The sequence below is a fragment of the Chelonia mydas genome, chromosome 7 (genome assembly GCF_015237465.2).
Source record: "Chelonia mydas isolate rCheMyd1 chromosome 7, rCheMyd1.pri.v2, whole genome shotgun sequence".
NCBI classification, from domain to species: domain Eukaryota; kingdom Metazoa; phylum Chordata; order Testudines; family Cheloniidae; genus Chelonia; species Chelonia mydas.
In genome coordinates this window covers 32589289-32617206 of record NC_057853.1, presented here as the reverse complement: position 1 = coordinate 32617206, position 27918 = coordinate 32589289, and the positions used below count along the sequence as shown (strand labels likewise).

General features: G+C 56.4%; 1 protein-coding gene across 7 annotated transcripts; it reads left to right on the top strand.

Moving 5' to 3' along the window:
• The first annotated feature begins 82 nt into the window (after nt 1-82).
• Nucleotides 83-27918, top strand: EHBP1L1 (EH domain binding protein 1 like 1). Of its 7 annotated transcripts, none has more exons than XM_037904123.2 (21): nt 113-375; nt 742-969; nt 6147-6204; nt 6374-6469; nt 7062-7115; nt 8487-8665; nt 9357-9508; nt 9976-10011; nt 10136-10249; nt 10542-10932; nt 11902-14413; nt 15135-15307; nt 15539-15587; nt 22762-23763; nt 24305-24374; nt 25936-26021; nt 26120-26240; nt 26668-26767; nt 26894-26967; nt 27077-27191; nt 27282-27918. In XM_037904123.2, exons 2-21 carry the CDS (start codon nt 866-868, stop codon nt 27367-27369), a joined length of 5574 nt encoding a protein of 1857 aa, XP_037760051.1. In that variant the 5' UTR covers nt 113-375; nt 742-865; the 3' UTR covers nt 27370-27918. The 7 variants fall into 7 exon arrangements, with proteins under 7 accessions (XP_043407067.1, XP_043407065.1, XP_037760051.1 ...); XM_037904126.2 differs by having other exon boundaries at nt 132-375; nt 11902-12007; XM_037904125.2 differs by lacking the exon at nt 9976-10011 and having other exon boundaries at nt 114-375.

Sequence of the window (27918 nt, the reverse complement as noted above, 5' to 3'; positions counted from 1 at the left end):
CCTGCCCCCCACCCCTGCCCCCTGGCTGGGGGGAGCCGGGCTTGCGCCTTTCTCTACTTCTCCTTTCGCCCCCTTCTGCTTCTAGTTTCGTCTCCGCGCGAACTTCCTGCGCGGGGCGAGCCCGGCCCAGCCCGGCCCAGCGCTCACCCCCGGCACCCCGAGTCCCGGGGAGGGGCGTGCGGGATCCAGGAAGCGCAGACACGGCCGGCCGACAGGCGCTGGCAGCCTGGCACGGCTCCCTCGGCCCCTCGTTCTCTCGCAGTCGCCGGAGTTTCCCTTCTCTCCCTGTCGGGCTCGGACACGGGAACCGAGTTGGAACTGACCCGCCCGGCGTCTGGCCCGGGGGCAGAGAGCGGGACCGGGGAGACACCGGGGGTGAGAGCCAAGATCGGGGTGTGCGGGCCGGGGGGCAGAGCCAAGAACCCCCTCAGGGATTGGGGTGTCGGGGGTACCCAAGCCCCCCACGGGGGGGGGAGAGTCCATCTCTCCAGGAATCGGGTGTCCGGGGGGAGCCCAGCCCCCCCCCATGTGTCGGGGGGGAGCCCAGCCTCCCAGAGATCGGGGTGTCCGGGGGCAGCGCAGCCCCCTTAGGGATCGGGGTGTCCGGGGGGGAGAGCCAAGAGCCGCCCAGAAATCGGGGTGTCCGGGGGGTGAATCAAGCCACCCGTGATTTTTCGGGGAGCCTCTTTGGCTCAGTGCCCGCATCCAAGCCGCCGCCGCTCGGGTGTCGTTTTCCGGCAGCCTCTGGGTCTGGGGCGATGGGCATCGAGGGGCATCGGCCGGGGCCGCGGGGGCAGCCGTGACCTGAGAGGCGCCTGGCCCGGCTCTGCCGGGGGCTGCTCCGCGGGACCCCCCACGAGCCGCGATGAGCTCCGCGTGGAAGAGACTCCAGCGCGTGGGCAAACGCGCCTCCAAGTTTCACTTCGTGGCCTGTTACCAGGAGCTGATGGTGGAGTGCACCAAGAAATGGTGAGTGGGGCCAGCCCCGCCCTGGGGCAGACACAGTCCGGCTCGCAGCCAGCCTGGAGTGGGGCACAGGTGGGCACGGAGACCCCAGGATATTTAATGGGGCAGAGGTGCGCATGGGGGGACCCCAGTATATCTAAGGGACAGAGGTGTGCGTGGGGGGCCCTAGTATATTTTATGGGGCAGAGGTGGGCATGGGGGGACCCCAGGATATCTAAGGGGGAGATTAGGGATGGGAGGATGAGGGGCTGTGTCCCCTGGAGCATTGGGGGGGGGTTGTCACAGGGAGAGGGAAGCTCTTCTCAGCCTCTTCTTTTTGTTTATTAACATAAGTTAATTAATCAAGGAGATTTAAGGAGGGTGCCAGGTACCTCTGGTGGGGGTGGGGGGGAATTAACTCTTTCTCTACTGACAGACCCCAATGGGGGGCAGTTCAGCCATACACCAGGGCGGGGGGAAAGCGTTCACTTTTTTCACTCTGGGAAGGGTTTCCCCCTCTATTTTAGCCATAGGAAGGGAGCCCCCAAAATACTGTTGGGAGGGGTGACTGAATGAGAAAAGTCCAGGTTGTTGTCATGGGGGGGCTGTCAAGGCTGGGCTGGAAGATGGGACACCTCCCTCCCCGGTCATGGTGAGGAAATTTGGGCATCTGGGGGGGAATTGAGGGTGGAAAGGGGTCAATCCCCACACTCCAGTTTATAGTGGTTGAGACTCCCCCCTCCTCCTCTGCCCCCATGTTGCTGCTTCCACCCCAAAGCTCCCCATTTCCAAATCTCCCCCCCCAAACTCCTGCTGAGCCAAGCACCCCTAGCAGCTCCTGGGTCAGAGGGGGGTGCCCTGGGGCTGGCCTCTGCACAGAGATGTAAGGAGGCTTGGTTGTTGTGGAGCTGGGAAGGGTGTTTGTAGATTTGATGGGGCAGGGGCAAAGTCTAAGGGTCCAGCCCGCTGTGGGGCTTGGTTGATGCAGACTGGCCCCTCAGGCCCAAGTGGAGAACCAGCCAGGGGTCTCCCCCACCATGCCATCTGTGGAGGTGTGCCCCAGTCCATGTAGGGCTTGTGGAGGAGGTGAAATGTAGAGCTGAACCTAGGACTCAAGGACTGGCAGGAGGTAGGGGGGTCTCTCCAGAATGGGGGGCAAAGCAGAAGAATCGAGAACATGCTCTAGAACACAGGGATTGGCAGAAGGTGGGTGTCTCTCGAGGCCTGGACGAGGGGCTGGGGAAGGAGGAATCTAGAACGTGCACTAGACCATGGGAAGTGACAGGTGGTGGTAGGGTTCCTCTAGGATTGGGATAGGGCTGGAGTCTAGAGCATGCTCTAGAACATGGAGATAGGGGGAATCTCGTCATTTCCTGTTTTGGCGGGTGAAGGGGGTGGCTAGAGCTGGAGACATCCTCTGTGATTTAGGGGGAACCTAGAAGTGGAAAGATCCCCGTCTCTCAAGCTCTGGACCATCTCCATGGAAATGGGAGGAGCCAGCGGGGGAGGGAGCTCTTGGGATTTTTTTAAACTAAAATGACCTTAAAAGGGATTCATGGAAAAATGATAAATATTTAGTGACAGCAGCTAAAAATAGAAACAGGAGGGAGTGGGGAGAGGGGGGGTAGGGGGCCTGAGGTGCAGGGGAGAGAGGCAGAGAGACTGTAGGAAGAGTGGGCCTGTAGGGGGTGGGCAGGATAAAGGCTTCTCTGTGAAATTAGATATGGGGCCCTTGCAGAGCAGAAGTGTCCCAACAGAGTTCCCCAGGCCCTTCCCCTTCCCTTCAAATCCCCGCCCTCAAACGCTCCTTCCCCCTCTCTGTGGTTCCTCCCCACAATCTCTCTCCCTCAGGGGCTCCTCCCCCTTTCCCATGTGCCCCTCCCCTTTCCTCATTGTCCCTCCTCTTCTCCCCATGACCCCTCCCTGTTCTCCCACCCCACCCTTCATGCTTCCTCTCCCACCTCTCCTGTTGCTATGCCCCAGGAATTTTCCCCACCCCAATCCCTGGATGGGGCCCAAAGCCCCAACCCATCTCTCCCCAGCCTTCCTGCCCCCTGGGCTCTGGCTGCCCCAATCCAGGTCTGTGGAGGAGTTAGGGGGTATCAAGTTTCCCAGCAAGACACCAATTTAGCTCAGCACCTGCATAGATGCTCTGATCTCCGACCCCCTCCTGACAGAGCTAAATTTAGCCCCTTGGCCACAAGCCCAGGAGGGAGGAAGGTGCTTGTAAACTGGCCCAGGTCTCAGAGCAATTCACCTGGCCAGGGGCTCAGGGCTGGAGTTGCAGGGGGCTACAGGTTGAGAGTGAGGAGTATTGGCAGCTGGGAGGGGAAGCCCAGAGCTGGGATAGCGTGGGGCTGTGGGCCAGGAGGAGTGAGGGACACCAGGCAAGCTGGAGGTGGGGGAGCCCAGGGCTGGGCTAGCGGGGGGCTGTGGGCCGGGAGGAGTGAGGGACACCAGCCAAGCTGGAGGCGGGGGAGCCCAGGGCTGGGCTAGCAGGGGGCTGTGGGCCGGGAGCGAGGGACACCGGCAGAACTGTAGGTGGGGGAAGCCAGAGCTGGGTTGCAGCTGAGCTGTGGCGGGGCTGTAAGCGGGGACTGAGGATTTGCTACAAGCTGCATGTGTTTATATTTCCACCTCATACAAGAGCTAAGAATACCCTGTAATGGTCAATGTTATGACAGTGCCGGGATGGGGGAGGGGTGCCTCCTGGGTGTCCTGGCAGGGCTCAGACATTCTGGCGAGCAGGAGGTTTAGAAACTCCTGGTTGTGAAGGTGCCAGGCTGGATGGGCCCTTGGGGCTGCTCTGGAGCTGCCCGCTGACCTTGGGAGAGTGACATCTGTGGGTTGGAGGTGAGGGGCCTTGGCTGAGACTCTGGGAGAGGGGGGGACCCTGGGAATCAGTGACAGCATCGGGGTGGGGGAGCGAGGCCATGACTGACACAGGCAGATGGGGAGCTGACCTGTAGACGCCATAGCATTGCAGGCCAGCCCGACCCCTCTGGGAGCCCAGGGCTGGAATAGGAAGGGGCTGCAGGTCAGGACTGAGGGGCACCGGCAGAGCTGGGGGGGGAGCCCTGGTGCTGTGTGGTGGATGTGGGGGAGGCTAGGCCCTGATCACTTGTATCCACCTGCTGTCAGGATGTTCCCAGCTTTTTTTCATGGTGTGAATGGTGATTCTGGGGGGTGGACTGTGTAAATAAACAGGTGAGCTGTCATTAACCTCACCCATCTGGTCAGAAATCCCCCCCCCCAGCCATTGCATCCCTGCCCCCCCTCAGCTCACAGTCAGCTAGAGCAGCAGTGACACCCCCCACTCAGCCAGCCACTGACCTGTGGCCAGAAACTCCCTGTACAGCTGGTGAGTCGAACGCCATGTCCAGTCGGCAGTGCTACCATGTGATAAACCCACTGGCAGCCAGTGCCCTCCCCAACAGCTGGGCAGTACCCCACCTTAATAGCCCCTGTGCCCCACCCCAGAGGCAGCTGCATCTGAGCCCTGGGTGGGGGATCCTCGGATAAACAGCCCCATGCCCTTCCCCAGAGGTGGGTGCATCTCAGACTGGAGCATAGGAGCTGCAGAGGAGTTGAGATAACCTCACATACAAGTATGCTTTGGAAGTGCATCCCAGCCAGCCAGGGCTGGGCTGCATACGCAGAGTTTCCAGAACAACCCTTTGGAGGAACAAGAAGCCTTCAGCTCTTCCCTCGTGCCTTCGAGCCAGGAATTCCAGCCTTTACAGCCTGTAATGAATTATACAACTTTGCAGCCCTGTCTGCAACCCTGCTAGGGAGTTAGCAAACTGGGACACACATACAATCACCCAAGGTTGTGCAAAGGATCTGTGGCACAGCCAGTAATGAAACCCAGGAGTCCTGATTCCCAGTCCCTCTCTCCCCTCGCTCTAACCCTCCAGACCACTCTCCTCCCAGAGTTGGGGATAGCACCAGGATTCCTGACACCCCCCAACTCCCTACAATGCCTGCGGCTCTGCAGGGCTTGGGGCGCAAGAGTGCAAGCACCAGCCGGCCCCACCCCAGGGCCTGGCCCACATGGCTGTTAAAGATACAGAGCAAAATGTCTCAGATCCAGACGCTCTGATGTCAAGGGGTGAAGCAGAGGCATTGGGTAGGGGAGGGGGAGGTGCCTAGCACCTCTCAAGGACTATGACACAGGCCTCAGACTCCTGGCCCAGACAGTGGCCTGCAGGGAGAGCAGGGCTGGGATCCCCACACCCCTTGGCGAAGTGAGCCATGGCGTTCACGCTTCCTGAGTAAACACCCTGTCTGCCGTGTCCCGGCAAACGCAGCTTCTCAGATCTACAGAGTGACTCACTGGTTTGTACCATGCTAGGGCTGGCTGCGCCTGCTCCTACCTGGACCTGGGAGACTGGGCAGCAGAGAGCAGGGTGGGGGCTCTGTGGGGGCTCTCTCCCTTGGCAGTCACTGCTGACCCCAATGCCCCAGTGTGGTGCTGTGCAGCAGGGGGTGCATGCCCCTTGCAGTCACTGCTGATCCCAATGCCTCAGTGTATTTTTCTCTCCAGGCTCCTTCCTCCAATCCTTATCTCTTTCTGCCCCAGTGTCTCTCACTGCGTGTGGGGCGAGCAGGGGGTTCAGGCTGGGCCATACCCGCCCAGCAGCCAGGCGGGGGAAGATAAAAACCCTCCCCACCCAGCTCTGCAATGTGCTGCTCTCTGGGCAGCCCAAACTGGGAGCAGTGTTCCAACCTCTAGCCCCCACGCCCCTTTCAGAGCTGGGGTAGAACCCAGGAGTCCTGGCTCCCAGCCCCTCCTGAGCTAACCCACTGGTGCCCACTCCCCTCCCCGAGGTAGAACCCAAGTGTCCTGACTTTTGCTCTAACCAGGGGGGTTACTGGGTGGAGGGGGACATTGGTCAGATCTAGGGGGCAGGAAGTGCGGGATATTGGGTTAGAAGGGCTTCTACTTCTAGGGACTGGGCAAGGAGTGGGAGAGCTGGTGAAGCTGCATAAAGGGGGGCAGTTCTGGGGATTGGCAGAGGGGTGAGGAGGGAAGATTCTCCATGGGGGTAGTGAGGGGCAGATGGTGGGGCTGGGACCTGGGTCACCTGCTACCCTGATCCCAATGGGAAGGGTTGTGGGGAGGGTCCTTGGGAGTTTAGCTGCTCTTCCTCCCCTCCCCTCCTAATTTGTTCATTCATTCCCTCCCTCTCGCCTCACAGGCAGCCAGACAAGCTGATTGTGGTTTGGACCAGGAGGAACCGACGTGTCTGCTCCAAGGTGGGCGGATTCAGGATCCCTTCTCTGTAGGGGGGCCAGCTCTGCTGCAGCCCCATGGTGGGGGGACTGACTAGCTCGGGGGGGGGGGGTGGTGGTGGAAGGGAATGTGACACGTGGCTGTTCCCCCTGGGGGCACGAGCTCTGATCTGGCTGTGTGTGTGTTCTGCAGGCTCACAGCTGGCAGCCGGGAATCAAGAATCCGTACCGGGGGATGGTCGTGTGGATGGTGCCGGAGAATGTGGATATAATGGTGACGCTGTACCGGGTATGGCAGCTGCCGCTCGCACTAGCACGCCATCGCCCTGTTGCGCACGCACGCTCATGCACTCCTTCGCACTGAGACATGTATTCTTACACTGGCCTACGCACTCGGCACAGCACTTGCACCAGCAACGAACGGCTCTTACCCAGATGTGCGGCTCTTCTGTGGTTGTGCCAGGGTTTGCACAAAAGCACTGAAGCGTGCTCCCTGGCTCACGGTTACGCACCAACTCACAGCCTCCCGTGCACTGCTGTGCCTGTCCGCTCCTCTGCGTACCAGTGGGTGCACATAGGGCACTCACACTCGCAGTCACACACCCATCCGCACACTGCTGCGTGCAGTCTCGTGGGGCTGGCACATGCTCAGGCCTCCCTTTGTACGATCCCGACAACACATAGGGCACTCACACTCGCAGTCACACACCCATCCGCACACTGCTGCGTGCAGTCTCGTGGGGCTGGCACATGCTCAGGCCTCCCTTTGTACGATCCCGACAACACACACACACTGGCACCCTTGCGTACAACTCCCCCCATGCCCCAGTGCAACAAACAGTGCAAAGCCCCTCTCACCTTCTGCCCTATCCCCTCCACAGGACCCCCACGTGGAGGAGTATGAAGACAAGGAATGGACCTTTGTGATTGAGAACGTACGTCCAGGGAGAATCAGAGTGCGGTAACTCAGGGCTGGATGACAGTGGCCAGCCAGGACATGGGATCTTCCTTCGCAAAGCCATGCAGGGCTGCCAAGTGCAGCTGCCTCTGGGGTGGTGTGACGCTTCCCAGGGCGCTAAGGCTAGGAGGCACCTTGTCACCTCCTGTCCTTAGTGTGAGGGACTCTTGTTTGTGCCTATCGGGGCCCAACTCCACCAGCCACAGGCAGCACAAGTGTCCCCCAGGCCGATGCTGTCCCTCTGCAGGCTAGCAACCGGCCCGTTCCAGCCACCAGCCCTGCAAACGTCTCTCTGGAGTGCCCAATCCCTGCTCCGCTGGATACTCCCAGGGTTCACTGATATGCTGCTCCCGGGGGTACAGGACGCCTCAGCTGAGATCACCACTCCGGGTAACATAGCACTCAGCCATGCGCCCAGTGAAAGCAGGCGTCAGTTTAATTAACAAAGACTAGAGCCTCGAGAAGTAGCAAGTGAAGGTGTAGGGAACAAACCGCAAAGTTCAATAAACTCATAACTTGCCTTCTCGAGCCTAGACTTACCTAACAAGTCACTTTCCTGTCTAATGAAGAGTAGCTCCCCCAAAGTCTTCCTCCCAGTGCGTAACAGCCAGGCTGGCTGTGCCCCTCTGATCAATAAGAGGATGCCCCTGGCAGCTTGTCTTTCCCTGGCTGCATCTTCCTTGCAGAGTTTAGCAAACTTCTGATTAGCTTCAGGCGTAGTAATGCTAATAGGGTATCCGCTGGGAGCCATGCAGGATGCGCCGCACACAGGAGCAGGCAGGGGAGAAGCGTCAATTGCCTCCCGCTGTTCGTCACCTTCGGGTGACCAGCCCCAGTTCCCAGACCTTAAGAACATAATTGTTATTGTCGATATACAGCTCCTGAAGTATTATCTGTATGTACATTTCGCAATGGTTATGACAACCAGTGGGCTACTGGCTTTCAGTAGAGACTTCGCCTGCCACCCTTTGGTGAATTATTGTGCATGTACCAGACCCAGGGGATTTCTGTAGCCCCAGGCACCCCTTCTGTGCCCTCTCCCAGTTGGCACCAAGAGCTTACTAGGTCACAGGAGGAACACAGCAGCCGTTTAACAGCACATAGTCTGTAAAGGGGACAGTGTAGCTGAGGGAAAGATGGGAAATCAGGATTCCTGGGTTCTATCCCCATCTGTAACATGGCAGTGGTGTCTAGTGGTTAGAGTGAGTGGGGCCTGGGAGTCAGGACTCCTGGGTTCTCTCCCCAGCTGTGGGAGTGGAGTGGGGTCTAGTGGTTTTAGGGTAAGGGAGGCTGGGAGTCAGGACTCTCCTCTCGCCCCCTGCTCACAGTGCTCACTCCCTCTTCCCAGGAGTCCAAGGGGCACCGGAAGGTGCTGGCCTCGGCCGATGTTAACCTGCAGCGCTTTGCCCGCCCCACGCCTGCCCAGGCTGAGCTGAAGCTGAAGCTGAAGCCGCGCTCGGTCAAGGTGGTAGCTGCCACGCTGCAGCTCACGCTGTCCTGCGTCTTCCTGCGCGAGGGCAAAGCCACGTGAGTTCTGTCAATAAAGTGGGGCTTATGGAAACAGGCCTGTCTGGGAACAGCAGTGTCCCTTGGCGGGATGGGGTGGGGCAGGAAGGGGCTCTGGCTTGCACTTCCCTCTCCATGCTGCTCCGGCGCGGGGGGCAGCATGGCGGCTTAGCCCAAGGAAGGGCTGGGCAAAGAGCAAAAGACTTGAATGAGGATGAGTGCTCTTGGTGACCATCTTGGTGCAGGCAGATGGCTGCGTGAGAGCGACTATCTTGGCATGGCTGCAGGGGAAGAAGGTGGCTTAGGCAGCCATCTTGGCATGAGCGAGGAGGGCGGCAGAGGGCAGCTGTCTTGGTTAGAGGGTCTCTCCAGGCAGCCACGTTGGCACCGCTATTGAGGAAGAGGCTGGTTTAGAGAAGTCACCTTGGCAATTTTTAATAGCAGGACGCCCTGCCACTAGCCACAGCTGGTGCATCGTTTAAACAGTCCCCTCCCCTGCCAGTAAGGGTCACAGAGGCAGGGGTGGGGCTGCCCTCGCCCATGGCTTAGGAAAGCCCCATGTTTCCAGAGGGACGGTGCCAATGGTTGCAAGGGTCACACCAGGCTGCAGGGGGGAAGGGAATTGGGGCTGCACCATCCCACCTTACCGTGACCCCCCTGCCCTGTGGCCCCACAGAGAGTTCCCCCCCTTATGCCGTGCCTTGCCCCTCAGGGACGAGGACATGCAGAGCCTGGCCAGCCTCATGAGCGTCAAACCCAGCGACATCGGCAACCTGGATGACTTTGCCGACAGCGACGAGGACGACGAGGCAGCCAGGAGGGTGCGGCAAGAGGACGGGAGCGGCCAGGGCACAGCGCCAACAGGTGGGACCAGCCAGCCAGCCCTGAGCCCTCACCCCCATCAGCCCTGCCGGTGCCCCTCACTCCCAACCCGCAGCCACCTGCTATGCCAGCCCTGGGCACACCCACATCCAGCTCTGCCGGTGCCCCTCAGTCCTGTCCCACAGCCCCCTGCTTTCCCACCCTGGTCCATTCGTAATTGCGGTTTGCCTTGGTTGCTGTTTGGTGGGATTCCCTCGGCTCCACTATTGCTGTGGCTCCTGATAGTAGCGTCTAGTGTCTTTTTGCCTTCCAGCAGGGGGCGCTCTCTAGGCTTCTCTTTGCTGGGGGGCAGTGACTGAGGTCCCGTCTGTCCCCCGGGATTGACAGCTCTGTCCCCACTCCCCGGGGCAACTGTGCTGTCTTGGTGTTAGTCATTCTCTCTCTCTCTCTCCTGTCTGTCTGTCTGTCTCCACCACTTTTTGGCTGTCCATCTGTGTCCCGCACTGTAGGTTTCATTCAGACCATATTGCTGGGCTATTTCACAGGTAGGACCATCCCGCCAAGTGGGGTTCGGGGCAGGTGGGGCGCAGAGTAGGCAGCAAACCGCTACATCTCTCTCTCTTTCTCTCCCTGCCTCCTTCCACATTCCCTTACTCCTCCCGCCCCCAGACACATCACGAGAGCTCAATACTCTTGCTGAGGAAGAGGAGAATCCCTCGGCCCCGGGGACCAGCAGGGCAGCAGCTGGAAGAGCAACCTCCTATGGGATGCCCCGGGAGGCAGGTAAGTCAAAAGTGGGTGCAAGAGTCCTGGGCTGGGCACCAGGACTCCTGGGTTCTGTCTGGGAGGGACGTGGGGTCTAGTGGTTAGAACAGCGGGGGCTGGGAGTCAGGATGCCTGGGTTCTAGCCCAGCTCTGGGAAGGGAGTGGGATCTAGTGACCTGAGAAGAGGGGGAATCCGAGAGCTTCCCATCAACTCCCCCAGGGCAGGGATATGGGGAGGTGCTGTATAGCTGTCACCCACTTCCATTGCCCCCAGTCTCTGACTCCTGGGATCCTCTCCTCTCTCCTGCAGGCTCTGCCAAGGAGGAAACCATCCAAGTGGCCGACACCCCAGATGCCCCCCTGAGGGACACCCCACACCCAGCCCTGGAGCTGGACCTACAGGGAGCAGCACCCTCCCCTCCCCCGGAGCTGATGGGGGCACCCCCAGTAAGTGGTGCAGGCCAGGCCGGGAGGGCTGGGCAGAACATGGCAGCCGGTGGGAACCCAGTGGGAGCTGCGGGGGCTGTGGAACCAGGTGCTAAGGGGGAGACAGGGGCCCAAGCCCCGGATCAGGCCCACAAGCCAGGCACAGGCCCCTCGCAGGAGACGGGACGACGTGGTGGCAACCCCAGGGCTGAAGAGGAGGAGAAAGCAGCAGCCTTGATGAAGCGGCCGGCATCAGGGAGTGACACCAAGGGCAGGTGAGTCTGGAGCCCTGGCTTCTATCCTGGCTCTGGGAGGGGCGTGGGGTCTAGTGGTTAGAGCAGGGGGCTGGGAGCCAGGACTCCTGCATTCTATCCTGGCTCTGGGAGGGAGGGGGGTCCAGTGATTGGAAGTAGGGGACAGGGGGGCTCGGAGGATGGCGTTGTGGTGGGAAAAGGTTAGTGCCTAGCTGCTTATGGATAAACCCAGCTACCCAGGGTTGGTTTTGCTTCTGCCTTCAGGAGGTCTGATAGTCCCCTCCCCTCCCCCGCTTAGGGAAGAGTGCGTGTTCAAACCCAAGGCGGAAGCCGCACTTCCCCTGCCCAGGAAGGGAGCTGCAGGCCAGGCTGCCAGCTCTGCCCCTTCCAGGGGGTGGGGGAAGGGACGCAGCTGGCTCTGCAGGAAACTGCTGTTCCCTACTGAGCCCAGCAGATTAACAAAGGAGGAAGTTTGGGGGGTGGGGCAGGGAATGGGACACGGGGCCTGTCCCCTCTAGGGGGCGCTGGCTGTGATCCAGCACCAGGGTGGGGGACTGGCAGGCTCAGAGGGGTGGAGAATGGGGCCTGTCCCCTCTAGGGGGCGCTGGCTGTGATCTGGCCCCATGGTGGGGGATGGGCTGGCTCGGAATATCCCAAAACTGCTCATCTGTGCTGAGGAACTCCTGTGTTTAGGGGACATTTTCAATATTCCAAGTGGAGTGTAGAGAGAGTGGGGTCTAGTGGGTTAGAGTGGGGGGGCTGGATGCTAGGACTCCTGGGTTCCATCCCTGGATCTGGGGGGTGGGGTGGTTAGAGCAGAGGGGTTCAGGGAGCCAGGATGCCTGGTGTCTGTTCCTGGGCCTTTCAGTCCCCATGCTGAGAAGATTGGGCTCATTGTGAAGCTGGGAGGATGAGAAATCCCCCCAGGAGGCAGCTCTGCCCTCGTGATGAGACCGACTCCCCTTCTGTCCCCTTTGTCCCTCCCTGCAGACCCAGTGACATCTGGATGCCCCGGGCAGAGAGCCCTGTCCCTGCCCCGCGGCGTAAGAAACCTCTGCTGCCGGAACCCTCTGCGCCCACAGCTCCACCCCCTGAGGTACCCTCCACACGGAGACGCCAATGGGAAGGTGCCAAGCCGCCTCCCTCCCAGCTCAAAGTGGGAGCAGCGAAGTCAGTGCAGGGCCCTCGACCCGCAACCTCTCTGCCTGTGCCGGTGGTGCCCACCAGGGCCCGGCAGCCCCGGCCTAGGTCAGCAGAACTGCCAGCTCGGCCGAAGCCACTGCCCCGGCCCCGGAGGGACAGGCGGGCCCGTTCGGCGTCTCCAGGTGTCTCTGTAGTAATGTACCTCAATGAGGATGCACCAGGACCAGTCGTTGTTGCTGGGGAGGGCATCGGCCTGGCCAGGAGCGGCTTGGGGGCGGGTGTGCCCTCGGCTGCTGCGCTGCTGGCTGTGTCGTCTGTGGTGGGGCTGCCCCCGGTGCCGTGGGGCAGGCAGGGAGAGGAGGCGAAGGCAGCAATAGATGCTACTGGTTGGCCAAGCATCGCGGCTGCTGCTGCTCCTGCAGTGGTGCCCCTCAGTGAGGAACAGGGAAGGGCGACAAGAGAGGGTCCCAGGGGGGCATCCCATCTGGAGGTGCTGACAGCAGATGGGGCAGCCGGGAAGGATGCTGGGGGAGCTGCTGTGCAGGGGGGGCCAGGAGGTGCAGCCCCTCTGGTGGGCCCCCCCAAGCCGTGGAGGTATCGGTTGGAAGATGTGGTGGGAGAGGGTGCTGAGGGGGCATCCAGAGGGGTGATGGAGGCAATCCCAGGCCAGTTGGAGAGGGGCAGGCCGGAGGAGCCCGCGGAAGGGGAGAACTGCAGGGCAGACAGGAAGGCACGTGGGGGCGCAGCTCAGCGCGCAGCAGAAGTTGTGCCCTCGCTGGAGGGGCACAGAACAGAGCTGGTGGCACAGGAGGATTCTGGGCGAGGATTCTTGCCAAGCCCAGCACCAGACCCGGCTCCCGCAGTGACGGCCCCCAAGCTGGAGCAGCGCAGGGCAGCAGGAGAGAGACCCAGGACAGCATCCCAGCCAGAGAGGCCGGGAGCAGAAAGGGCAGCTTGGAAGGACACTGCAGGGGCTGCTGTGCAGGGGGGGGCAGGCGATACACCCTCTTTGATGCCCCCCCCCAAGCCATGGAGGTGTCGGTCAGAGGACGTGGTGGGACAGGGTGCTGGGGAGGTGCCCAGCAGTGTGATGAAGGCAGGAGCAGGAGATGGACTGTGGGGGACAAGCCCAGCCAGGCCAGAGTGGGGCAGGCTGGAAGGGGCAGGGGGAGAGGCGGTTGGCAAGCCGGGTGGTGGTGCTGGGCACTCAGTAACAGCAGGCACTTCGCCTGTGGAGGCCCCAGCCCAGCCGGAGAGAGGCAGGCTGGAGGAGGCAGGGGGAGAGGCAGCCAGCAGGCCAGGTGGAGGCGCGGCAGGGGGAGAGGCGGCCGGCAGGCCGGGCGGAGGTGTGGTAGGAGGAGAGGCGGCCGGCAGGCCGGGCAGAGGTGTGGCAGGGGGAGAGGCGGCCGGCAGGCCGGGCGGAGGTGTGGTAGGAGGAGAGGCGGCCGGCAGGCCGGGCGGAGGTGTGGCAGGGGGAGAGGCGGCCGGCAGGCCCGGCGGAGGTGTGGCAGGGGGAGAGGCGGCCGGCAGGCCGGGCGGACGTGCGGCAGGGGGAGAGGCGGCTGGCAGGCCGGGCGGAGGTGCGGCAGGGGGAGAGGCGGCCGGCAGGCCGGGCGGAGGTGCAGCAGGGGGAGAGGCGGCCAGCAGGCCGGGCGGAGGTGCAGCAGTGGGAGAGGCGGCCGGCAGGCCGTGCGGAGGTGCGGTAGGAGGAGAGGCGGCCGGCAGGCCGGGCGGAGGTGCGGCAGGGGGAGAGGCGGCCGGCAGGCCGGGTGGAGGTGCGGCAGGGGGAGAGGCGGCCGGAAGACCGTGCAGAGGTGTGGTGCAGTCAGTAACAATGGACGCCCCATCTCTGGAGGCCTCTGCCCGGCTGGAGGGTGCCATGGAGAGCCCAGGAGCCAATGGTAGAGTGCCTGGGGGTGCCACCCCCAGCACAGTTGAGCCCCTGCTGGAGAGGGCTGGGCCAGAGGAGGCAGCTGGTTCCAGAGACCATGGTGTGGCTGTGGGCTCCCTGCCCAGCAAGGAGGATGCCAGTGGCACAAGGCCCCCGCTGGAGACGTGGCAGTCAGGGCTCTGCACAAACAAGCTGGGCAGCCGCACCGCCCCAGGAAGGAGCAGCAGACAGGCTGCAGCCCTCGCACTGATGTCCCCCCAGGATGCGCCCATCCTGGGCCCCCCGTCCCCCTTCGCTGAGCCTTACGTCTCACAGTGCTGCTTCACCCTGAGCCTCCCGCCCACCCGCCCTGCCCAGGAGAGGAGTGCCAGCCCATCATCCAACGAGGGGACCCAGGCGTCCGGGCGGGAGCCATCTCCCCCGCCCTGCGGCGCTGCCCAGGGTAGCGTAGGGCAGGAGGCGGCCCAGGTAGGGACAGCGAATGCTTGTGCCCCCCAGCCCTGCCAGCTGCCATGGCTGCCTGCCCGCCCTTGCTTCCAACTAATCCTATGGGCTGTGTGTGTGTGCGGGGGGCGGTGGCTGTGGCTGTGGAAGGACAGACAGACCCCCCAGCGTTGCTACAGGGATAAAACCTTTAATTGGGGTGTGTGAAGGGGATAAAATTCATAGTGGGCTAACTGCCTCCTCCCCTTTAATCGGGGTTGGGGATAACACCTGGAGATGGATCCCCAGGGCCCACAGTCCCCTCACTAACCCCCTCCACCTCACTGTGTGGCCTACAGATCCCTGCCCTGCATCTGGCTTGCTCACTGTGCTGCATGGGGGTGGCTGGATCCCAGCTGCTAGTGAGCCCTGGGCCAAGCCCAGCCAGGAGAACACCCTTGCCTAGCAGGGGGAAGAGGAGGGTGCAACAGTCAGGACTTGGCTGGGTCTTTGTCCCATACAGCCCCAGCCCTTCACCCCTGGCTGCCATGGGCCAAAGGGGTGGCTTGGTGCCTGTGGGTGTGGGGGATCCATAATCATGGGGGAGGTGACATGTGGTGGTGGTGGGGTTATGCAGGCAGGAGAATGGGGGAGCCAGGTGGGCAGTATGGCTGGCCAGTGCTGGTGTGGGGGTGCTTTGCCTGGTGTGGGGTGATCCAGCACCTCCCCCACCCATATCCCACCCCATCCCCTGTTTATCTCCTAGGAGGAGCCCCCAGCAACCAGCCCAGGCTTGGTCAGCTGCAGCCAGTCGCTGCTGGAATGGTGCCAAAAAGTCACAGCTGGCTACCGGGGCGTCCGAGTCACCAACTTCACCACCTCCTGGCGCAATGGGCTAGCGTTCTGCGCCATCCTGCACCACTTCCATCCCGAGAACATGTGAGTCCTGGGGCTGAGGGGCAGTGCGGGGAGCCAGGGGCTGGGATAGCAGGGGGCTGCAGGTCAGGATTGAGGGGCACCAGGAGACGTGTGTGTTGGGGGGGAGGCCATGTCTTGGTATGGAGGGGGGCGTGTCTTTGAGAGGCAAGGCGGGGTGGGGTGGGGACTCAAGAGACCCCATTCACTAAGCAGGATCTATCTTTGTTATGTCTGTCTGCCCCCCCCCTCCAGCAATTATGAGACCCTGGACCCGCTCGCTATCAAAGAAAATAACAAGCTGGTAAGTTGGGGACCCCGGCAGGTGGTGGGGAAGGAGACTGTAAGAACATAAGACTGGTGATACTGGCTCAGCCCAGTGATCCATCTAGCCCAGTGTCCTGTCTTCCAACAGTGACTGGTGCCAGATGCTTCAGAGGGAATGACCAGAACAGGACAATTTACCAAGTGGTCCCTCCTGTGTTCAGTCCCAGCTTCTGGTTGTCGGAGACTTAGGGACACCCAGAGCACGGGGTAGCCTCCCTCACCATCTTGGCTAATAGCTGTTGAGGGACCTGTCCTCCATCGGCTTATCAAATTCTTTTTGAGTCCAGTTATACTTTTGGCTTTCACAGCATCCCCTGGCAATGTGTTTCACAGGGTGCTGTGTGTTGCGTGAAGAAGTTCTTTCTTGTATTTCTTTTAAACCTGCAGTCTATTGATTTCATTGGGTGACCTAGCCCCCTCCCAACCCTTATGGGAAGGGGTAATTAACACGCCCTTACTCACTTTGTCCACACCAGTCATGACTTTATAGACCTCTCTCATGCCCCCTTAGTTGTCTCCGTTCAAAACTGAACTGTCCCAGTCTTTTTAATCTCTCTTTAGATGGAAGCTGGTCCATCCCCCTCATCATTTCTGTTGAATTTCTCTGTACCTTTTCCAATTCTAATATTTTTTTTGAGCTGGGGTGAAGAGAACTGCACGCAGTATTCAAGGGGTGGGCGTACTATGGATTTATATAGAGGCATTATGCTATTTTCTGTCTCATTATTTATCCCTTTCCTAATGATTCCCAACATTCGTGAGTTTTTTTGACTGCTGCTGCACATAGGCAGATGTTTTCAGAGAACTCTCCACAATGACTCCAAGATCTCTTTCGTAAATGGTAACAGCTAATTTAGTAGATTGTATGTATAGCGAGGATTATGTTTTCCAGTGTGCGTTACTTTGCATTTATCAACATTGAATTTCATCTGCCATTTTGTTGCCCAGACACCCACTTTTGTGAGATCCCTTTGTAGCTCTTTGGAGTTTGCTTTGGGCTTAACTATCTTGAGTAATTTTATATTGTCAACAAACTTTACTAGTCTCACTGGTTACCCCCTTTTCCAGATTATTTATGAATATGTTGAACAGATTCTTGGGGGACCCCACTGTGACGGGATCCCCGGGGTGCAGCCTGGGACTGTGGAATTGCTGTGCCCCCTGAACTCTCTACAGCCTGGGTTGTCTCTCACAATGCTTTGCTAGTGACCAGCAGCAAACCCCTCCAGATGCTATTATCACTCCGCGCAATCGCATGTGGAGCCCCACACCCAGTTAGATTGCATGAATGCTTCCAGAGCCACTTATGAATCACACAGAGAAAGGCACCAATGCCAAATCCCTCCAGCTCTCAGCACTGTACCCTAGGAATATACCGTCTTGCATTGCTCAAGATGAGCAATGCAGATTTATTAATTGGTTCACCACTTCATCAGTGGAAAGTGGATATACACCAGCCTTTGCAACACCTGAGCAGATTTACCAAATACTTCATACAAACTCACCAGTAAAGATAAACAGTAAAACGAATTTATTGACTACAAAAGATAGATTTTAAGGGATATTAAGTAATAGGCAAAAAGTCAGAGTTAGTTACTAGAAGAAATAAAATACAAGCATGCAGTTTAAACTCTCAACCCTATTAGACTGGGCAACATCTAGATTAGGCAGTTTTTTTCACCTCTCTGGATATTGCAGTTCATAGTACCCAGATATCATGCTTGAAATCTGGGCCAGTCCCCTCAGTTGGAGTCTTCAGTGTCCTTGTTGCTTGCAGTGTAGGTGGGTGAATGAGAAAGGCCAAACATGGGCCCCCTGTGTTCGGTTTTATGCACTCAATGCATGTGCTTGAAAAACACAAGTCCAGGCATGTCTGGGGGCATTGCTGAGTCTCCAGGCAAGGCTGAGCAATTCCCCTGGTGTGGCCTCATGAATTGTAGCTCCCTTGCTGGACAATGGTTGTTGATGGATTGTTTGCCACCCCACACTGGTGTTGGTTACTTTCCTTGCTGTTGCCTCTGCGGGGCTAATATCTGACTGATTCCCCAACTTACAGCATGTTTTAGTGGCAACCGTACAACACAATCTCATAACTTCATATGTGTTAATGATACACATATATGGATAGAGAAATGACTTTCAGCAGATGATAACCTTTCCCCTGATACCTTACAAGGCATGCTTTATGTGTAAGATCGTGATTATATAAAAATGAGAAATATGGGGGTTCCAGGACGCTTCCCCAAGGTATAAAATGTCACATCCACTATTTACCTCTCTACACTGTGAAAACTGACCATCTATTCATACCCTTTGTTTTTTAACCAGTTACCAAGCCATGAGAGGACCTTCCCTCTTATGCCGTTGCAGCTTATTTTGCTTAAGATCCTTTGGTGAGGGACGTTGCCAAAGGCTTTCTGAAAGTCCAAGTACGCTATATCCACTGGATCACCCTTGACCACATTTGTTGACCCCCTCAAAGAATTCTAGTAGATTGGTGAGGCATGATTTCCCTTTACAAAAGCCGTGTTTACTCTTCTGCATCATATCATGTTCCTCTATGTGTCTGATAATTCTGTTCTTTATTATAGTTTCAACCAATTTGCCTGGTACTGGAGTTAGGCTTACTGGCCTGTAATTGCCGGGATTACCTCTGAAACCTTTTTTAAAAATCAATGTTATATTAGCTATCCTCCAGTCATCTGGTACAGAGGGTGATGTTTAAGTGATAGGTTACATACCACAGTTAGTAGTTCTGCATTTTCACAGTTGAGTTCCTTCAGAACTCTTGGGTGAATACCAGCTGGTCCTGGTGACTTATTACTGTTTAATTTATCAGTTTGTTCCATAAACCTCCTCTATTGACACCTCAATCTGGGACAGTTCCTCAGATTTGTCACCTAAAAAGAATGGCTCAGGTCTGGGGATCTTTCTCACCATGGGCGGCATGTATGTGCCTCCCCAAACAGCCTGGTGTGGCCCTGCCTGGAAGGCCCCCTCCTGTTTGCCCTTCTCCCTTGGACCCGGCCCAGGCAGGCTGCTCGTCTTCAGGGAAGCATGCTGGAGCTGGGGCTAGGGGGGCTGCAGCCAGCCTGTGGCCTGGACTTGAGATGTCTGGTGCCATGCTGGGGGAGGCGGGTGCGCTCCGGCGCTGGGGCTGTGCGCCCTGTGCTCAGGGTGGCTGGAGGTGCTGGGGCTGGGGGATGTGCGCCCCCCACCCAGCACTCGGGATCTGGGGGACCGTGCGTCACCTGCCTGGCATTTGAGGGTTGGGGTCTTGGGGGGGGGGGCATGTGCCACTGGCCTGCCCATCTACTGCTCTAGGGCTGGAGGGGGTTGCGCACTTCCCAGCGTTTGGGGGTGGGGGGGTGCCACCGGCTGCCCGCCCAGCGCTCAGGGGGCCTGGGGGGATTGTGCTCCGCCTGCCCAGAATGCTGGTGAGGGGCTGACCCATGTTCCTCACAACCTCTGCTGTGAAGACTGATGGAAAACATTCGTTTATCTTCTCTGCATCGGCCTTGAGTGCCCCTTTAGCACCTCGATTGTCCAGTGGCCCCACTGATTGTTTGCCAGGGTTCCTGTTTCTGATGTACTTAAAAAAAAATTATTGTTAGTTTTTATGTCTTTTGCTAGTTGCTCTTTGAATTCTTTTTTGGCCTGTCTAATTAAACATTTACACTTGACTTGCCAAAGTTTATGTTCCTTTCTATTTTCCTCAGTAGGATTTGACTTCCATCTTTTAAAAGATGTCTTTTGTCTCTAACCACCTCTTTTACTCTGTTGTTTAGCTATGGTGGCATTTTTTGGTCCTCTTGCTGTTTTTTTTTTTAAATTTGGGATATACATTTTGTTTGAACCCCTATTATGGTGTTTTGAAAAAGTTTCCATGCAGCTTGCAGGCATTTCACCCTTGTGACTGTTCCTTTTAATTTCCATTTAACTAGCCTCATTTTTGTGTAGTTCCCCTTTTGAAATTAAATGCTACTGTGGTGGGTTTCTTTTGTATTCCGCCCCCCTCCAAGGATGTTAAATTTAAATATATTATGGTCACTATTACCAAGCGGTTCAGCTATATTCACCTCTTCGACCAGATCGTGTGCGCCACTTAGGACTAAATCAAGAATTGCCTCTCCTCTTGTGGGTTCCAGGACTAGCTGCTCCAAGAAGCAGTCATTAATGGTGTCTAGAAATTTTATCTTTGCATCCCCATCCTGAGGTGACGTTCCCAGTCAATATGGGGATAGTTGAAATCCCCCATTATTATTGGGTTTTCTGTTTTTGTAGCCTCTCTAATCTCCCTGAGCATTTCACAGTCACCATCACCTTCCTGGGCAGGTGGTCAGTATATTCCCAGTGCTATACTCTGATTATTCAAGCATGGAATTTGCCATAGAATCTCTATGGATAGACTGTTTGGTGCATTTAAGATTTTCCCTATATTTGATTATATGCTTTTTTTCACATATAGTGCCACTCCCTCACCAGCACGACCTACTCTGTCATTCCTATATATTTTGTACCCTGGTATTACCATGTCCCAATATCTATCATCATTCCACCAAGTTTCTGTGAAGCCTGTTATATCAGTATCCTCATCTGGTACCCGGAACTCCAGTTCACTCATCTTAATGTTTAGACTTCTACCATTTGTGTACAAGTACTTACACAATTTGTCAATATTCAGTTGTCTGCCTTCATATGATGTAACTGAATGGGACTCTCTTTCCTTTGACTGACTCTCTTCAGTTCCTACCTGTGCACTTTGTCAACTTCTATTCTCTCCTCCTTACTAGGACATAGAGAATCTCCATTAATAGATCCTCCCCTAAGGGATGTCTCTGTCTGAACCCTGTGCTCCTCTGCACTGGGTGGCTTTCCCCCAGCCCTTAGTTTAAAAACTCCTCTTCCACCTTTTTAATTTTACATGCCTGCAGTCGGGTTCCATTTTGGTGTAGGTGGAGTCCATCCTTCCTGTATAGGCTCCTCCTTTCCCAAAAGGTTCCCCAGTTCTATATAAACCTAAACCCCTCCTCCTTACACCATTGTTTCAGCCACGCATTGAGACCCTGCAGTTCTGCCTGTCTGACTGGCCCTGCGCATGGAACTGGAAGCATTTCAGAGAATGCTACCTTGGAGGTCCTGGACTTTAATCTCTTATCTAGGAGCCTAAATTAGGCCTCCCAGGCTTCTCTCCTATCCTTCCCTATCTCATTGGTACCTACATGTACCACAACCACTGGCTCCTCACCAGCACTGCATGAGTCTGTCTAGATGTCTGAAGTGGTCCGCAACCTTCGCACCTAGCAGCCAATTCACCATAGAATATTAGGGGACCGCCAGGGCCATCTAGTCTAACCCCCTGCCAAGATGCAGGATTTGTTGTGTCTAAACCATCCACAACAGATGGCTCTTCAGCCTCCTTTTGAAAACCTCCAGTGAAGGAGCTTCCACAACCTCCCGAGGCGTCTGTTCCATTGTCCTACTGTTCCTACAGTTAGGAAGTTTTTCCTGAGGTTTAATTGGAATCTGCGATGCTGCAGTTTGAATCCTTTGCCTCTTGTCCTGCCCTCTATGGCAAGAGAGAACAACTTTTCTCCATCTTTTTTATGGCAGCCTTTCAAGTATTTGAAGACCACCATCATGTCCGCCCTTAATCTCCTCTTTTCTAAACTAAACATACCCAGTTCCTTCAGCCTTCACTCATATGGCTTGCATTTCATCTCTTTGATCATCTTTGTTGCTCACCTCTGAATCCTTTCCAGATTCTCCACGTCCTTTCTATACATTGGTGACCAAAACTGGACACAATACTCCAGCTGAGGCCCAACCAGTGCTTAGTAGAGAGGTACTATCACCTCCCGTGACTTGCATGCTATGCCTCTGTTAATGCAACCTAAAATTGCATTTGCTTTTTTTGCAACAGCATCGCATTGCTGATTCATGTTGAGGTTGTGATCCACCACAACTCCCAGATCCTTCTCAGCCGTGCTTCTGCCCAGCCGGTTATCCCCCAGTCTGTATTTGTGCATTTGTTTTTTCTTCCCTAAGTGTAGCACCTGACATTGGTCTTTGTTGAATTTCATTTTGTTCTGTATATCCCAGTTGTCCAATTTATCAAGATCCCTCTGAATCTTAGCTCTATCCTCCAAAGTATTGGCAATCCGCCCCCCCGCCACCTTTGTGTCATCTGCAAGTCTGATCAGTCTGCTCCCTATTCCTACATCCCTGGTCATTAATGAAGATGTTAAACAACACCGGGCCCAGAACAGCTCCCTATGGAACCCCACTTGAGACCTCCCTCCAGTCCGACATCATTCCATTCATAGTTACTCTTTGTTTGCGGTTGTTTAACCAGTTATGTATCCACTTAATGGTAGTTCCGCTAAGCCCGCATTTCTCCAGCTTATCTATCAGAATGTCCTGTGGGACTGTGTCAAAAGCCTTGCTGAAGTCCAGGTATATTATGTCTACCGCATCCCCCACATCCACCAAGTCAGTTACCCTGTCAAAGAAGGAAATCAAGCTGGTTTGGCATGATTTGTTCTTGGTAAATCCTTGCTGGTTGCTAGTGATCACCCCTTCGTCCTCCAGGTACTCACAAATGGAATGTTTTATACATTGCTCTCAGGTATTGAAGTCAGGCTAAATGACTGGTCTACAGTTCCCCAGCTCCTCCTTTTTCCCCTTTCTACATTAGCCCTTCTCCTGTCTTCCAGGACCTCTCCCGTCATCCCTGAATTTGCAAATATTATTGCCAGTGGCTCCAAGATTTCTTCAGCTAATTCCTTCTGTACCCTGGGGCTAATAGCATCCAGCCCTGCTGATTTGAATTCAGCCAAATGTGGTTCTCCTGGTCATCGCAGAGCCAGCCATCTATATTTGTAATAATTGAATCCCCTGTTACTATTATCCGGCTCTTCCCACGAACAGGAGTCCCCTCCCCTGGAGAGGACGGAGGAGCTGTTCTGGGTTGGGGAGACTCCCTCCCCCACATGGGAGTATAGGCTGCGGTGTATGTGGTCTGGTGATCAGAGCACATGGAGACTTGGGGCATGACCACTGGGCGTCAGGACTCCTGGGTTTGATCCCTAACTCAGGGAGGGGGCTGGATATTGGGATTAGTCACCCCCCCATTTGTCCCCTCCCCCCAGGCCTACGACGGCTTTGCCTCCCTGGGCATCTCGCGGGTGCTGGAGCCGGCTGACATGGTGTTCCTGACGGTGCCCGACAAGCTCATCGTCATGACCTACCTGTGCCAGATCCGCGCTTTCTTCACGGGCCAGGAGCTGAATGTGGTGCAGATCGCGAACCACAGCAGCCAGAGCACCTACAAGGTGGGCAAGTTTGACTCAGACCCCGCCTTCTCCATTGACCCCGCCCGCTTCTACGCCGAGCGCTTCCAGGGCGCCGCCAAGGGGCCTGAGGAGCCTGGGAGCACTGTCCCTGCTGCAAGGGATGATGGGAAGGCAACGGCCAATAAAACTGTGACAGGAGAAGCTGAATTGGCCAAGAAACTGGAGGCAGAACTCACCGCCCCAAAGGATGGTGGTACTGATGCCAAGACAGGTGATGCAAAGGATGCTGGGAAAGTGACTGTAAATGGCACCATATCTCAAACAGCTGTGCAATCAGAGGTGGAGCCCTCTGTCGCAAAGGATGCTGGGAAGGTGCCAGTCAATGGTGCGACAACTGAGCCAGCCATGAGTCCAGCGGCAGAGCCACCCACCCCAAAGGATGGAGGGAACAAAACTGCAAAGGATGCCGAGAAAGCATTGGTCAATGATGCAATGTCCCAATCGGCCAAGAAACCAGAGGCAGAGCCTCTTGGCCCAGAGGATGCTGGGAAGGTGCCGACCAACGGTGACGAGAAGCTGGTGCCTCCTCCACGGCTGAAGCGTCAGTCTGTGCGGAATGGGGATGCGCCGGACCAGGCCGAGCGATCCCTGCAGCGCTCACTGTCTACAGGCAGCCAGGGCCCTGTGGCCCCACCACGCTCCCATAGCAGCAAGTCGAGCTTCTCCCACGTGCGTGATGCAGACCTGCTCAAGAAGCGGCGCTCGCGGCTCAAGAGCGAGTCACTGTCGATGGACGAGGGGGAGGCAGGCGGCCCCCCAGGGGAGACACCACGGAGGAGGTTTGACTGGCTAGGAACGGTGAGTGGGGAACGGGAAGGGGCTCAGTTATTGCAGGATTTCTCCAGGGCACTGCTTTGCTGTAGGGTCTGCATGCACTCGTTTGTTATGGTAGAGTCTCCCAGGAGCACTGGTTCATTATTATAGGGTAGCTCATAAACAGCGTACATAGTCCTAGTATTTATGAAAGACCCTCCCTCCTGGAATACTCTAATAGCAACCTAGCGCATGCAGCCCCGTGAGTCCTTACAGTAACAAATTAGCATGTACAAACCTAGTAATTTATTATTATAGGGTCTCTTGAGGCTGCATGCACAAGTTTGTTATTGTATGTTCTCCTGGGAGCATTGGTTTGTTTTTGTCAGGTGTCTCGTAAATACTAGGGCTGTGCATGCTGGTTTGTTATTGTAGGGTCTCTTGGGGGCACTGGGGTTGTGCTGTGCAATTTGTTATTGTAGAATCTCTTGCGGCTGCATAGACTGGTTTGTTATGGTAGGGTCTCATGGGAGCTGGTTTATTATTGTAACATCCCCTATTCCTTTTCTCCACCTCCCACCACCAGGACGACCGTGAAGGCATGATGACCCCTAAGGCGGGACCCCCTGCTTCTGCCAGGACTCAGCCACCCCCAGGTGAGCCCGGGCTTTCTGCAGGGTCTGCTTTATTTAGCAGCATCAGGTTTTGGGGCGAAGGGGCAAGATGGATCCTTAAGGGGGAGCAGGGTGGTTGTGTCAATTTTGACACACCACAAGCCCAGAGTGTCCAAGATGTTAGCAGACCCCTACCACTGCACAACACTAAAGTGCTAACCCAGGCTCAGGGTGTGGAATTCGGAGACCTCAGCCTGCTTATTCCCAGGGCAAATACTCCATTAAAAATCCCTTTAACCTTGTATTAAAGACACAGAAAAAGAAGAGGCAGGAGAAAGAGTTACCAGGGGGAGGGTGTCTCACAAAACAGGGTGAGTGGGCAACAAAATGGCAGATGAAATTCAAGCATTGATAAGTGAAGGTAATGCACACTGGCAAAAATAACCCAAGTACGCAGGTCTAATGGTGGGGGTCTAAATTAGCTGTTACCACCCAAGAAAGAGATCTTGGAGTCACTGTGGAGAGCTCTCTGAAAACTTCAGCTCAGTATGCAGCAATGGCCAAAAAGGCTAACGGGCTGTTTGGAATCATTAGGAAAGGGACAGAAAATATAATGCCACTATACAAATCCATGGTACGCCCCCACCTTGAATACTATGCCACGTTCTGGTTTCAAAAACGATAGAGTGCCACTGGAAATGGTTCACAGAAGGGCTGGCAAGATGATCAAAGGGTCGGAACAGTTTCCATATGAGGAGAGGCTACAAAGATAAGGGCCATTCAGCTTGGAAAAGGGACAACGAAGGGGGGATAGGATAGAGGTCTAGACAATCGTGAATGGTGAGGGAACGGTGACGAGAAGTTTTATTTACCCTTTCTCTAAATACAAAAATGGGGTCACCTGATGAAATTGATAGGCAACAGGTTTAATACAGCCAAGAGGACACAACTCACAATTAACCCGCGGAACTCATTGCCATGGGATGTTGTGATGGTCAAATATAGATCCATACTAAAAAACGAACTAGATAGCCATTGATGGACCCGTCCTCCATGAACTATTAGCCAGGATAGTCGGGACTCAACCCCCTGTTCGGGGCAACCCTAGACCTCTGCTGGTAGCGGCTGGGATTCAGCCGGAGCCGGCAGAGATGGCAATGTCAGGTGGGTCCCTCTCTCTGGCCCCGGGCTTCCCTCAGGATTAGGGTGAAGGAGGCACCATGGTATTGTGCTGCCTCCTCCAGTCCCAGGAGACCATGGGAGTGGCAGCCATGGTGGGGAAACTTGCTTCTCCTTCCTGGCCACTGTCACCCAGCCAGCTAGCCTCCACTCCCCTCTGTGTTTTGGCCACTGATTAGGCCTGGTTTCCAGCATCCCAATGTTGGCCCATTGATTTCCAGGCCCACGTGCCTCATTTGCCAGACACAATTACCATATAGTAGCTGCCTTCTGCTCGGAGTAGTTGTGTCTGTCTACCTGCCGCACCTTTGCCCCTCAGCAGCTATTGTTCACACCCCAATAATTACAACAGGGCTAGCGAATGGGGTTTAATTGCCTCTCGTGACCCCAATCTAACTGCCTCTCTCTGTCTTCTCCCCCCCAGAGACAGCCCCGTCCCACAGTGCTACCCCTCAGGAGCCGTCCCGGGATCCCAGCAATGAAACCAGCACCGCAGAGGAGGAGGTTCCGGTAAGGATGGGTAATTGGGGGAGGTGGTGGCAGGTACTGGGACACAGGGCCTTTCCCCTCAAGGGGGCACTGGGTCTGACCTCCTGCCTCCCTGGCAGCGGTTCCAAGATACCAGCCAGTACGTGGTGGCCGAGCTGCAGGCGCTGGAGAATGAGCAGAAGCAGATTGATGCCCGGGCAGCGGTGGTGGAGAAGGATCTGCGCAGCCTCATGGAGTCAGGTGCTGCGCCGGGACACATACAACAGCCCTGCGGGCAGCTGGGACTAGTGATCAGGCACTGTCCTGTGCCCTCACCCCATCCAGCACTGTGGCCTCTCAGTACCACCTGCTGGCGGCTTCTGGAACTGCTCAGGACCCCTTGGTGATGCAGTTATGGAGTGGGAACCCCTCATGGGGGGGATGTGCTCTGCATGGATGCCATGTCGCTGCCCTACCACCCCCAGCTGGGCTTGAAGGGAACAGGCAGTTAATAGGGGTGGAGAGAAGTTGGGGAACTCACCAGGGGACGACCCCATCCCATCATTGGGCCATGCTCACCCACCTGCCCCATCAACACTCACCGCTGCATTGCCACACAGATGCAAATGCCACTTGCTGGTTCCTGTAGTGTACTCACACACCACTCCTCCCCCACCTGCCATTGCAGGCGCAAACCGGACCCAGGAGGAGGAGCTGATCCAGGAGTGGTTCACACTGGTCAATAAGAAGAATGCGCTGATCCGGCGCCAGGACCAGCTGCAGCTGCTGTGAGTGATCCTGGGGGGAGGGTGGTGGCTGGGCTTTTCGTGATCATCCAAACCATTGCGGGGGAGAGAAGGTGTAACCTTGGGACTAACCACACCCCCACACCATTTTCTCCTTCCCCACCCCAGGATGGAGGAGCAGGATCTGGAAAGACGATTTGAACTACTGAGCCGGGAGCTGAGAGCCATGTTGGCTATTGAAGGTGAGGGCTGGGTCCCTGAGAGCAAAGGGGACTGGCAGTCTGTGGAAGGGGGGTGGGGGCTGGCTCTTGCTCTGGGTTCTCAGCTGAGATGTCTCTCCAACTCCTGCAGATTGGCTCAAGACGGAAGCCCAGCAGAGGAGGGAGCAGCTCCTATTGGAGGAACTGGTGTCGCTGGTGAACCAGCGTGATGAGCTGATGCGAGACCTGGACATCAAGGAGAGAATGTGAGTCTGGGCATGGTTTTCAGATGTGGGGGTTTGAGGTCAGGCGTGGCACCCTACATTTTAACTTGTATCTTCCCCCTCCCCCAACAGAGCCTTGGAGGAAGATGCCAGGCTGCAGCGGGGCCTGGAACTGCAACGGCGCAAATACAGCCGCAGAGATAAGTGCCGCATCAGCTAAGAGGCAGATGGCCACTCCACAGTCCTTGTCAGTGTCCTGTGGCTGGGATTCTACCCAGGATGCCCGCCTGCCTCTTAAAGGGCTCAAAGGTTTGCCTGCTGCTGCTGTTACCTCAGTGCCTCACTGTGTTACCCTTGTACATTTTGCTGGTTTCCCTTCCAGTCTGGCCCCACTCTAGGACAGATGCAATTTCCCAGCCTTCTCCAATGAATGCCAAGGGGAGCACAGGGAGCCTGGCTGTCCCCTATGGCAGAGGGAAACAGTCTATTGGGGGTAGGGTGGGGCTATTTATTTGTGTGTGTGTGTGTGTGAGAGACTTTGTTCAGCTGGGTGTCCCTTCCCCACCCTGTCAGCTGCCATTTCACAACCAAGTTGTTGGGGTTTTATCATGGTACAAAAAGTTGAGGGGAGGGCAGAGAACAGAAGTGCCTTGACAATGCTGTCCAGCCATGTGTTGTAATGGCAAGTTTCAATTCCTTGTTCCCTGGGTATTTGCACTAATTTGTAACTGTTTGAAATATGAAATAAAGAGATGTGAAAGAAAGCCAA

What these genes read in the sequence shown, in the direction of transcription:
- EHBP1L1 (XM_037904123.2), top strand. Translation starts at nt 866, where the DNA reads ATGAGCTCCGCGTGGAAGAGACTCCAGCGCGTGGGCAAACGCGCCTCC. An exon ending in CTGCGCGAGGGCAAAGCCAC is followed by an intron (nt 8,666 to 9,356) that starts GTGAGTTCTGTC and finishes CTTGCCCCTCAG; the next exon opens with GGACGAGGACATGCAGAGCC. An exon ending in TCAAAGAAAATAACAAGCTG is followed by an intron (nt 15,588 to 22,761) that starts GTAAGTTGGGGA and finishes CCCTCCCCCCAG; the next exon opens with GCCTACGACGGCTTTGCCTC.